We start from the raw sequence: 12,615 nt of genomic DNA, 5'->3' as shown, positions 1-12,615 counted from the left end.
ATCTTACCGGGACTAATTAACCTTGAATTGGATCAGTTTGGTTAATTAGTCGCGGTAAGATAAAAATACATGTTTATCTTACCGGGACTAATTAACCTTGAATTGGATCAATTTGGTTAATTAGTCGCGGTAAGATAAAAATACATGTTTATCTTACCGGGACTAATTAACCTTGAATTGGATCAATTTGGTTAATTAGTCGCGGTAAGATAAAAATACATGTTTATCTTACCGGGACTAATTAACCTTGAATTGGATCAATTTGGTTAATTAGTCGCGGTAAGATAAAAATACATGTTTATCTTACCGGGACTAATTAACCTTGAATTGGATCAATTTGGTTAATTAGTCGCGGTAAGATAAAAATACATGTTTATCTTACCGGGACAAATTAACCTTGAATTGGATTAATTTGGTTAATTAGTCGCGGTAAGATAAAAATACATGTTTATCTTACCGCGACTAATTAACCTAGGAAGGGATCAATTTGGTTAATTAGTCCCGGTAAGATAAAAATGCTTGTTTATCTTACAGGGACCTAAACCTTAAATTAGATCAATTTTTGTCCCGGAAGACCAGAGGACCTGGGTTCGAGTTCGGTTCATTATTCTATTTTCATATTTTACTGAAAGTTGTTAATTTTATTTTCGATGATTTAATATTTCAAGAGGTCTAAACTTCAATAAGTTAATCTTAATAATGAAACACACTGGTAGAAGTTATCGAGTGACAAAATGTTGATTCTGATATAATAATCTTAAAGTTTCTGCTATGTATGAGAGAGAAACAAACTATTCTGGGAAAACTACTTATGGTTGATTATGTACTACTTTCATTAACGTAAAAAAACATTATCTGGAAATCAGGTAAGACGGTACAATTTACAAAAAAATCATATTTTATATGTGAAACTTATAATTTTGATATCAAAATACCGATGTAAAATTGTATCTTTTGACTCCCAACCGAAATATTCCTTCCGTCGCAAGAAGTAAAAAAAAATAAATAAAAAAATCAGGAACATCTTTTTCAATAATTTTTTTTAATGCATTCCCTCATTTGAAGGCATCTCCACATTTTGAAGGCATCTACTCTTTTTGAAGGCATATCCTCTTTTTGAAGGCATCTCCTCATTTTGAAGGCATCTCCTCATTTTGAAGGCATTCCCTCATTTTGAAGTCACCCATCAATGTAATAAATCATTGAAGAAGAAGATAATACTAATAAATCCATTATCCAGGTAAGACGAGAGATCCTGGGCTCAATTCATAGTTGTGACCGTAATGTTTTCTATTTTTCTGTGTCTTGTTCTGTTTCATATTTCGTTTAGATAAATTAGTATTATCTTATTTTTCAATAATAATAAAAATATATCATTTTTCGAAAATTGCTTTCTCCTTTTTACAATGGCGCACAAATTGCTGGCCGCGTAAAAAAACTGAACTACAAATCCCGAACCGGGTAAACAAAAGTTCATGCTTGTTTTCAAAATCAAATATTTTGTTGCACTATTTAGGTAGACACTTTTACAAATGTGTTACAATTTACTTACATTAATCATTTTTTGCACTGCTATGCAACCCGATTTGTACATGGTTCGGTTGGAAACGAACATTCAGCATCCTGACCCTGATCCTGAGACCCTGCACTGAAAATACTATTAAGTGGTTTACCACCGGCTTGTCGGAATAATCAGTTTGACCTTTAATCTTTAAACCATTCCGTCCGAGCTGCCATAATTTAGAGCGTGTTTATTTTTATTTAAAAAGTGCTATTCATTGACAGATTACTTATTTTAAATTCTTCGTTCTAGATCAGAACCAAAGGATGTTTGGATGGAAATAATTTTGCAATAATCGAAATTGAAAGATACTTTTTTTGTTAATCTACCCATGGACAATGCCAACTCAGCCACTGACGGGTCGATCTACAGATAATTTACGTGGTCTGTGACTCATTTTATTTTGTATTGAAGACGATTGCATTTTAATGAAATCAAGGATATCCTGACAGAGTCTGATGAATCAGATATCCAAGAGTATCGGAATCAAGTTTTAAAAAAGGAGTGCGTACGGTGCCAAATAGCACTGCATGTTCCAGACTTCTTAATTCTTTCACACCCGCATTAATGTTTCAACATATATATATATAATATGCAATGCTCCACAATACCTCAGAAGATTATTTGAAATTTTTGTAATATATATATTTTTTTAAATTTATTTTTCGTTAATTTGGCTTAACATTGGACGTCAGAAAGTTAAAATAGTTAAGCAGTGATAATGTGTAAGGTTTGAAATCAATAAAAATTTAAATAAAATTCATTCGGAAATAAAGAAATAATCTAGGATAAAAATCTTTAAAAATTCGCCATACTAGTTGAAAATATGTCCGTCACTACCGGTGTTAATTTGAATAAACATTGAAATTCATTTACGATATTCTGGCAAATTACTGTGTACATTAAAGAACTGAAGTTATTATTATAGAACACATCTTTATGCGTTAAAATATTTGTAATTCGAGCAGAAAATATTGATATATCACCTTAAATGAATTAATAAGATGTCAAAATATTTATCATTTTTGTGGCGGGAATAAGGATTTCAACCAAGCAGAAAAAAAAGACGCCACAGAATTACAAGGTATACACACATTCATGTACCTACATTACCCAGTTTCCTGTAAGCTTTGTAGCAATTTAAAATATAAAATAAAATAAATAACGGTACGGCAATTTTTTTCTAATCCATTTTTAATTTTCTGGATTCTTATTTAACATGAAATGAGAATGGGTTAAAATGACTGAATTCAACTCTACTGGTTCTTCATGTAAATGTTATTTGCGTCTCTCAATTTTCGCCTAATTTTTAAATTTTATTTTTACGTCTATTTAAAAATTACACATATAAAACATTATTGTGAACCTCGTGTGGGAATTACAAATATTACCTGGATATTACAGACGTACAAAGGGTTGGTTCACAGAATATGAACAATTCAATAAATTTAAAAAATATTATTCTTGTTCTGTTTTTTTTTTATTTTTATTTTTATTTTTTTATTTTTTTATTTATCAACTTTCAAAAATACATTTTTTAGAATTAAGTCCCGTTAAACTGATTGATATCAGTTTGTCAACGGGTTCTTTTAACAATTACTTCTTAAATACATATACAATTTTAACAAGTACATAAAATATACACATAATTACATTAGTACAAAAAAATTCTTTCACATAACCATTTTTTTAACATACATTTCCTTCTGTGAGTCAATTCACAGCTTATTATTGAGTTTGGCAACATGTTGTAAATTATTGGAACGAGGTATTCTAGAGTTCTTTGACCATATTTATTCAGGTATCTGGGAACTACAAGTCCATCGTTTGCAATTAGTCTTGTATTATGAACATGTGTCACTATTTTATTATGTTTAGATTGAGATGTATGCTGACTCGCAATTTTAAGCCACAATAAAGCACGAACAGATAATACATTTACAGAGTTGTATAGTAATGACTTTGGTACGTCATTTCTTTGTTCGTATTTAGTTTAATAATAATTTTACCAAAGAATATTGTACACTTTCATCCAAGTACTGTGAAACAACCGGCCCATAGTGAAATAATAACAGAACTTTCACAAGTATTTAACATTGTTAAATTGTTCAAATTATTTTGTGAAACAGCCCACCAATGGAAGTTCTCCGTTTTTGTATAGGGAAAAAAACTGTTTATTAAAAACTTATGGCAGCGTGGAGTCGCCAGTATGATAGCGATGTGTGGAGTGTAATTTACGATGGCTGCCGGTATCGTAAATCTGTGTTCAAGGAATTCGGATGATTGAAAGATAAAGGTCTGCGATGATTAGTCATCGAACTACGGTAGTGGATAGTCATGCTCTGTGTTTGACGAATTGCCTACCTGCTGTCTAAGAAATTATTGTTACATTTTTGTTTTCTATTATTTGTTTGTTATATTTAGGTTTTGATAAATTAGTGTGTACAGTCAATCAAATAGACTGTATTATTTTTTTTTTTTGTTAATTAATTAATTATAAATATGGAGGAAGATGAAAATCGCCCTCCTGACCCCGAGTCCATATTTAATATTGGAGATGAGTATGAATCGGATGTTTCTATAATACTCCCTTCCAGAAAACGAAGACCATCGCTCTGTCTTAATGTACCACCCAAAATTAAACCTTCGCAATCCGATGAAACCTCAAACCCTAAGGAAAGTCGTAAGGATACCATATTATCAGAATCTAAAAATACTGATCTAAGTTATTCCCCATCTTCCTCGGCTCCATTCATTGTCAATGTCCAAAGTACTGAACAAGGAAAAATCATTCATCCTCTGGATTTCGGGAAATTCATTTTTAGTTCAAAAAACAGTAACCTTGGCATAGTTAACGGATCTATTAAGCCGGAAGGCCGCTATAAGTTATCCCTAGAATTTAAATCCGCAAACTTTGCAAATGAATTTGTCCAAAAAATAGATACGCTTTCACACCACAAATTTAAATCTTATATTCCAACTTACAACCTTACTAGAATGGGCCGAGTGAGAGGTATACCAACCGATCTCTCAGAATCTGAAATTGTTGATGCACTTAATGATTCTCAAGTGACCCCCAAGGTTTTAAAAGCACGTAGATTAAATTACAAAGATACATCTAATGGAACCACTACATGGAAACCCTCACAATCGGTTGTTATTACTTTTGAAGGCCAAACTTTGCCATCTCGGGTATTTATTTATTACAACGCACTCCCTGTGGAAGTATATAAATTCCCGACGATCCAGTGTTTTAACTGCTGCCGTTTCGGACACTCAAAACCCATATGTCGTTCCCCTCCACGTTGTTTTCATTGCGGAGAAGACCACCTCTTTGATCTTTGCCAAAAATCATCGAATGATCCACGTTGCATTAACTGCAAGGGAAATCATACAGCGGTTAGTGTGGCCTGTCCAGAATTGACCAGACAAAGGAATATTAAACAATCAATGGCTTCAGATAACATTTCATATTTCCAGGCATCAAAATTATTCCCACCTGCAATAAAATCGTTTGCAGAGGTAACATCTACCTCAATTCCTAGCAATCTATCTTACTCTAAATCTCCTCCATCATCTTCTCACAGGGAAACAATTTTTATACCACAAAAACCAAAACCAAAATTTATTGCTTCTATTGATAAAAATCAACATAATGATATTCTGTTTAACCCAAATGGGAATTATAAATCTCAGACACTCAATGGGAGTGCTTTAAATAGTTCCCAATCTTCCACTAATTTAGGGAAAGTGGTGAATGAAAATTCTGCTTTCATTCAGACTTTAATTACCCTCTTAATTTCTATTCTTTCAAACAACAATAATATACCGTCCAACGCTGCCGATTGCATTAAATCATTATTATCCTGTCTTCCTAATGTCTCAGAAACTGAACAGAATTCTTCAGTGGAATATCAGAAGTCTAATCTGTAATAAATTTGAACTTGTAAAATTACTCGATGAACATGAAATTTCAGTTGCCGCTATTTCTGAAACGTGGTTTAAACCCTCGTATCTATTTAAGATTTCTGGATATAATTGTCTTAGACATGATAGACTGGATGGTAAAGGTGGCGCTGCCTTAATCATCCATGACTCTATCCCTTTCAAACCAATCATGTTTCATACTCTCTCCAACAATTTTCAGATAGTAGCAGCTGTTGTATGTGATATTACAATACTATCAATATATGTCCCTCCCTCCACTATTTTTGATGAAAACGAATGGTCATCATTTATGTCTCAGATCCGTCCCCCGTATATGTTACTGGGCGACTTTAACGCTCATTCTACCTCTTGGGGTAGTGAATTAACGAATCGTTCTGGCCGTAATCTTTTAGATTTTATTGATTCCCATAATTTATGTATTTTAAACGACGGATCTCCAACCCGATTCACCCCCCCTCAACAAAGGAAAAGTGTTGTTGATTTATCTCTCTGTTCATCTTCGGTGATACGTAAATGTTCTTGGAACATACTTAAAGACCCCCTTTCCAGTGATCATTTCCCTATTATAATCCTCTTTCACTATCTAACCACCTCGCATTCCTTTACAATTAACAATAATTTTAAATTTAAAACGAAAGATGCGAACTGGAGATTTTTTTCTTCTGTATTAGACTCTCTTGTTCACTCTGTAAAATCTTCTCTTGGGAACATCAGAACACAATGTGAATTATTTCCTAGTATAGTTATAAAAGCAGCAGAAAAATCCATTCCAAAGCGTAAAGTTAACATTAAAACTAAACATTCGACTCCGTGGTGGGACGAAGAATGCACTCGTGCTGTTAACTCTAGAAAAGAAGCAGTTTCCATTTACCGCAAATGCATGTCTTTTGAAAATTTCTTATCAGTGAAACGCGTCCAATCAGAAACTAAACGTATTTTGAAAAATAAAAAGCGGTCTGGATGGCGAAAATTTTGTGAAAACTTGTCTCCTGAAACTCCCCAGTCATCTGTTTGGACTAATTTAAAAAAATTCGGTTCGTCATATGCTCCGGAGCGTACCAAACATATTCCGGAGGAAATTATTATGGGTTTTGCTGATAAGATTGCCCCTCCTTCAGTTGCCAGATGTGAAGAAATGCCCTCTTTTATTTCATATCCATCTCACTCTAACTGGCTAGACTCTCCTTTCTTAGTTAGTGAACTAAAACGAGTAATCAAATCTCTTTCTGACTCTTCTCCGGGTCCTGATGGAATATTATATAGCTTCTTTAAAGTATTCTCCGACATGTCGGTTGAATATTTCTTATCCTTAATTAATAACATGTTTGAAACAGGATTTATTCCGGATGTCTGGAAAGTTCAAAAAATCCTCCCGGTTTTAAAACCAGGGAAAAATCCGTCCGAAGTTTCATCCTATCGTCCTATTGCTCTTTCGTCGTGTTTAATTAAAGTAGTGGAACATTTGATAAAGAACAGATTAGAATGGTTTGTTGAAAATCACAGTATTATCCCTCCTAATCAATACGGCTTTCGTAAAAAGAAATCTACTATGGATAATTTAAGTTTGTTAACAACAGATATCCGTATTTCTCAATCCCTTAACTCTTGTACATTGGCCACATTTCTAGATCTTTCTTCAGCTTACGACGATGTATTAATTGATGTTTTGAAGGAAAAATTAATTAAAATAAAAATCCCCATAAAATTAGTTCAATTTATTATCAACTTGCTAACAGACAGAACCATTATTATCCACTCTTCCTCAAACATATTGAAGCGCAAACTTTGGAAAGGGCTACCCCAGGGGTCTGTAATCAGTCCATTATTATTTAATATTTATATGAGTGATTTAGACATTGTAATCCCTTCGTCTATTAAGCGACTTTATTTTGCGGACGATTTTCTCATATATTTATTTCACAAAAATTTATCGCATGCTGCGAAGGAATTAAATTTGGCTTTACATAATATTAAAGTTTGGATGTTGACAAATGGAATGAATTTAGCTACCTCTAAAACCAAGGTAGTGGCTTTTACTCGCAAAAGAAAACTGCCTAACTTTACAGTCTCTTTTGATAATTTCCCCCTTCAAATCGTTAAGCAAATAAAATTTCTTGGCCTGCTTTTGGACCATAAGCTTTCCTGGCTCCCGCATATTCAGAACGTTTCTGCTAAGTGTGAAAAGGGGCTTAATATGATGCGAGCTGTTTCCAGAGTATGGTGGGGATCCCATCCTACTACTCTTAAACTAATGTATAATTCCCTCGTTCGAAGTCACTTGGATTATGGCACATTTCTTTTCGACCCACTTCCTAAATATCTGGATAAAAAACTTGAAAGAATCCAATCAAAAGGGCTTAGAATGATTATTGGGGCAATGAAATCTTCTCCAATTAATGCTCTTCAGATAGAATGTGTAGATCCTCCCTTGTTTTTGAGAAGACAATACCTCGCGGATAGATATATCTTCAAAGCGTTATCTTTATCGCGTCACCCATTGGAACAGAGTCTCGATCGTTTGTTAAGTAATTTAAATAGCAGAAGGAGGGTAATAGATAGAGATCGATTCCCTCTCTTATTAAAAAGTTTTCTATCATTTAAATATCTGTCTTCTTACCTTCAAAATCTACAAGATGATCCAATCCTTCCTATTTACAGTACCCCGTTTAATGCTATTAATTTTATCCCAAACGTAATAATTTCTGACTTCCGGACGAACATTTTATCATCAGCTAATAACTTTCAAAATGTTGAAGAACATTTTAAAAACTTTATATTTTCAAAGTTTCCTGGATTTTCCCTCATATACACAGATGGTTCCAAATCCGACCACAAAGAATGCGGCGCATCGGTATATATTCCTGAATTCAATGTTAATCTGTCTTATAAATTGCCTAAAGAAATTTCCATATTTACTGCAGAATGCTTCGCAATTGAACAAGCTTTAATTCAAATCCAACTCCTCAATATTCGTCGAGCCTTAGTGTGTACTGACTCTCTAAGTGCAGTATTAAAAATTTCCTCTAATATCGTTCGATGTCCAGAAGACTATGTTATTTGTAATATTAAAAAAATCCTCGATTCTTTAAACGAATCTATGTTTGAGACAATACTGGTTTGGGTGCCTGGCCATCTAGGAATTGAGGGTAACGAGAAAGCTGATTCTCTCGCTAAACTTGGAACTGTATCTGGTTCTATTCCTTTAGATTTTAAAATTCCTGTCTCTGACGTCTTCTCTATTCTTAAATCCAACATGTCTCGTTCCTGGGAAGAAAATTGGACAGTCACGAAAACTCAAACTGGATCTTTCTATGCTGGAATACAAAATCATATTCCAAGTAAACCCTGGTTCCACGGCAAAAAAAAGTCCAAAAGATTTATTTCCTGTATCTCGAGAATGAGAATTGGCCACTGCTCTATTGCAACTCATTTGTTTAAAATTCGGGTGCTCGAAAGTTCATTATGCCAGTGTGGTGTGGAGGATGAGACTCTTGACCATGTCTTCTTCAATTGTAAAAACCATTCTTCTTTCAAAGGCATGTATCGATTGCTTATTAAAATCACCCACCAGTCTCCCCTTAGTATTCCATATTTGCTGTCTCTCAACAACTCTCGCGTATATTCTATTCTTTATAAGTTTATAGATTTGAATGACTTTAATATATGATATGTCCAGTCCCCTTATAGATAATTCACATCAGTTTAACCATATATCTTAACCCAATCGGCACAAAGCACTCTCTTTAGGGTGAATTGCCTAATACAAAAAAAAAAAAAAAAAGGTCTGCGATCTTTGTTGAATTTATTTGCGAGAGTGATTTTACAAGTTATGCGAACGCAGAGACGGTGGTAGTGGAGAGTTTTGGTCTGGTCGAAAGTTGAAACTAGAATGACGGAGAGTCGTCTTCCCGTCCGCACCTAGCTCCTCCGGGGCTTCAGGCGGCGGAGTAATTATTTTAGTGTTATCATATGTGGGATGAGTTAAAGTAGTCCCACATGCCTCCCCACCAGCGTCTCTACGCGATACAAAGACATACATAATAGTACATAATTACAACAATGAATATTTTACAATGTCAATAATAATTTACAAAAACACAAGTCCATTTATAATGTAAGGTACATAATGTTGTGATAATATTGCGCTCGGTTAGCGACAGGGAAGTAATAATACAATGGTAAGTAATAATAATAGTGGCTCAATGCCGCCGCTGCAAAATACCTGTGTACCTATGAGTGGCCGTACGAATTTTTATTCGCCGTAGTAAGTAGGTAACATAAATGATATACAGGTAAACATAATTATTGATGAACGGCGAGCGCTAGTCGCAATGTACTTAGCGTAGTACCGAGCTACCTGTATATACTATAATTGTTTACAATGATTTAAAATAGCTTGTTATGACAGTTCTATTGTTGTTTTTATTAATGCACTTTTGACAGAGTACGTAGTATTGTGAATATTTACATAATAAAGATTTTATTGTAGGATGCTTATATATGCGTATTATTGATTGTAAATTTTATATTGTTTTTTTTTGTTTGTTTTAGTAACAGTAATTTATTAAATTGGCTGACATTTGCGATATGATAGTTACAAATAATTTATGCAATTTATGGATACGTCAATATAAGGTTTTTGGTTTGTTTTTTTTTGCTAATTACTGTGCCTTAATTGTGGTATTGCCAAATTATTACTGCGCTTGATATCTGTCCGGGAAATGAACATGTCTTCCGGATCGAGTTGTCATTTTTGTTATTGGAGGCTGTGTGACGGTTCCTCTTGATGGAATTTCTTCTGTGCTTTGAAAGAATGCAGATTTCAACTTGGTCATTTAGCTTAAGGGTGAAATGCGGTAGTCGTGTTGAGAGATGATGTGTGACGGATATTAAATTCCCCGGATGCGGGCGGTGGTTTGCTGGTCGTGCGTGAGCCGGTGGGTCGACGTCGGACGCTGTTGACCGGACTCGATGATGGTCAGGCGCTGGGGAAGAACGTGGTTCTTCACTCCGGTGCTGACAGGAGGCCGAAGGTACGGTGGACCTTGTAGGCGGTTGAGCGGGAGGTGTTTAGACCAGTGAGGATGTCGCGTATCTTCGTGGTGGTCGTGGTGCTTGGATGAAGCGCTGGTCCGATTGCAGGAGCCAGGGCGTTAAGATCCGATGTAGCGCTGGCCTGGTACGACGGCCGGGGCCAGGGCGCTACAGTGATGTCCCGATGAGTCCATGAATATTGTCCTTCGCGCGATGAAGCTGCGCGGGTTGTTATTTGCGTTTCTCTCAAATTGTTGACGCTTAAGTTGAAGAAGTGTAAGAAGTCTGCTCCTTTATGGTTTATGGTTTTTGTACCGTATGTTTTTATATGTTTCCCACTGGCACTGTATAATGTGGTGGGGCATTGTCGTTTTCCGACTTGTTATTAATAAAATTACATGGTTTAATGCAATTATGTGATTTGTTACCGAATTTTGCGTGGTAACTGCAGTAGGCGTGTGCAGTGTTATTGGTGTTTAACTGGCTACCGCGTGACCTGGAACAAGGTCGGTGCGCGGAATTTGGGTATGATGTCGATGGATGACGCCATTCGCGGCGGGTGCTGGGATTTCGGTTTTCGAAATTAATGTTTGCCTGTCCATGATCATCTCTCCGAGTTGTTTTAAGTCGACTGACTTCTAGAGTGAGTGCCAAAATTTGTTCTTGTAAATTTTGTAATATAGCACTGATGTTTGGATTCGAGTTCGGGATGCCATTATACTGTTTATTGTCCATAGTTTCACATTCAGATTTTTGATAAACTTCCGAGATTTTATCTGCTGCAGATGCTAGTTGTAACAGATTGTCGTCAGGTAGTGCGGTAAGTATGGCCTGAATGTGTTGCGGGAGTCTTTGCAGCCAAAGTACGCGTAAGATTGGGCTCTCCGATAGCCCGGGACCAGCGAGTTCATGGATGAGTCGAAACAGTCCAGAAGGCTTCCTGTCCTCGAGCTGTAGTCCGGTTAGAAGACGAGTGAGTCGCTTTTCTTCAGAATCTTGTAATCTCTCGATGAGTGCTGATTTGAGATGAGTGTACTTGTCTGCTGCAGGAGGATTGATGACGATGTCGCTTATGGTCCTGAGAGTCTCCATATCCAAAGCGGCAACAATAATGTTGTACTTGGTGAGGTCATCCTTTAGTCTTGAGTTAGAAAATTGGCTTTCAGCTTGTGCGAACCAAAGTGCAATGTTGTCGCGCCAGCACGCGGGTAGTTTAACCGAGACAGAGTTTATTGTTGTGTCCATGGTGGAATTATTACCGTGGATTTCGTTCAATGTCTGGTTATTCTCGAATGACATTATGTGTTGATAATATGGCAAGCAATAGGCAGTATAAAATAGGCAGATGTATGTGTAAAAAAGCAAGGAAACAAAAGCAATGACGACAGTAAATTTAGATTTTGAAAAAAATTTTAAAAATTCAAAAATGTTAGATTGATGGTATCCGAAAATTTCAAAAATCCCTTAATCTAGAGTGCATACAATGTAAATAATGTGAATGTACTGTGACGAGTTCAACTTGTCTGGTCATTTAATTTAATAGACATGTAACAATATTGTACACTTGCAAACAATTTTTTTAAAAAAAAGTTATTTTAGAATGTTCGTTTTCGGAAATTTTGCTGTAAAATCACTGTATGTAGGATTAATTATGGTTCGTTACTTGGTGTTAATTACTGGGCATTGATTTGTGATGGACGTTACGAGGTCCGGAACTGGAGTTCTGCCTGCGTAGTAAATCCAGTAGATCCTTGATCTGCGATGAAATTGATGTTGGTCTGCAGAGATTGTTGCGTTCTGCGGTGAATTTGATGCTTGGTCTGCAGCTGCTGGTGCGGTGTTTCACTGAAATTGAGATTTTTTGGCACTATACTATTCGAATATACGAGTTTTTTTGGTTCAGATTAGTGGGTATATTTGATATACTTATGTATTAGAATTGGTGGGACAATAATGTTTTTTTTTTTGAATGTGCTTTATGATTCGACAATCAGACTCTAATAAATGTACTGGACTTGAAAATGTTGAAAATGAGATTGAAAGTAATGAGATTGGAAGTTACTTACTCTATT

General features: G+C 35.4%; 1 protein-coding gene across 1 annotated transcript in view; it reads right to left on the bottom strand.

Moving 5' to 3' along the window:
- LOC149413544 (guanylate cyclase soluble subunit beta-1-like) overlaps window positions 1–11,842 on the bottom strand; it is a 112,063-nt gene extending 100,221 nt beyond the window's left edge. Inside the window, exon 1 of the mRNA XM_089644420.1 lies at window positions 11,411–11,842. Within this exon, the coding sequence (XP_089500546.1) occupies window positions 11,411–11,842 (432 nt within the window). The remainder of the gene's footprint in view (window positions 1–11,410) is intronic.
- Window positions 11,843–12,615: the final 773 nt, after the last annotated feature.

Source organism: Hesperophylax consimilis, chromosome 21 (assembly GCF_061612785.1).
Source record: "Hesperophylax consimilis isolate HC1 chromosome 21, BYU_Hcon_1.0, whole genome shotgun sequence".
NCBI lineage: Eukaryota > Metazoa > Arthropoda > Insecta > Trichoptera > Limnephilidae > Hesperophylax > Hesperophylax consimilis.
The sequence above is the reverse complement of the archived record's forward strand: the minus strand, read 5'-3'. Positions and strand labels throughout refer to the sequence as shown.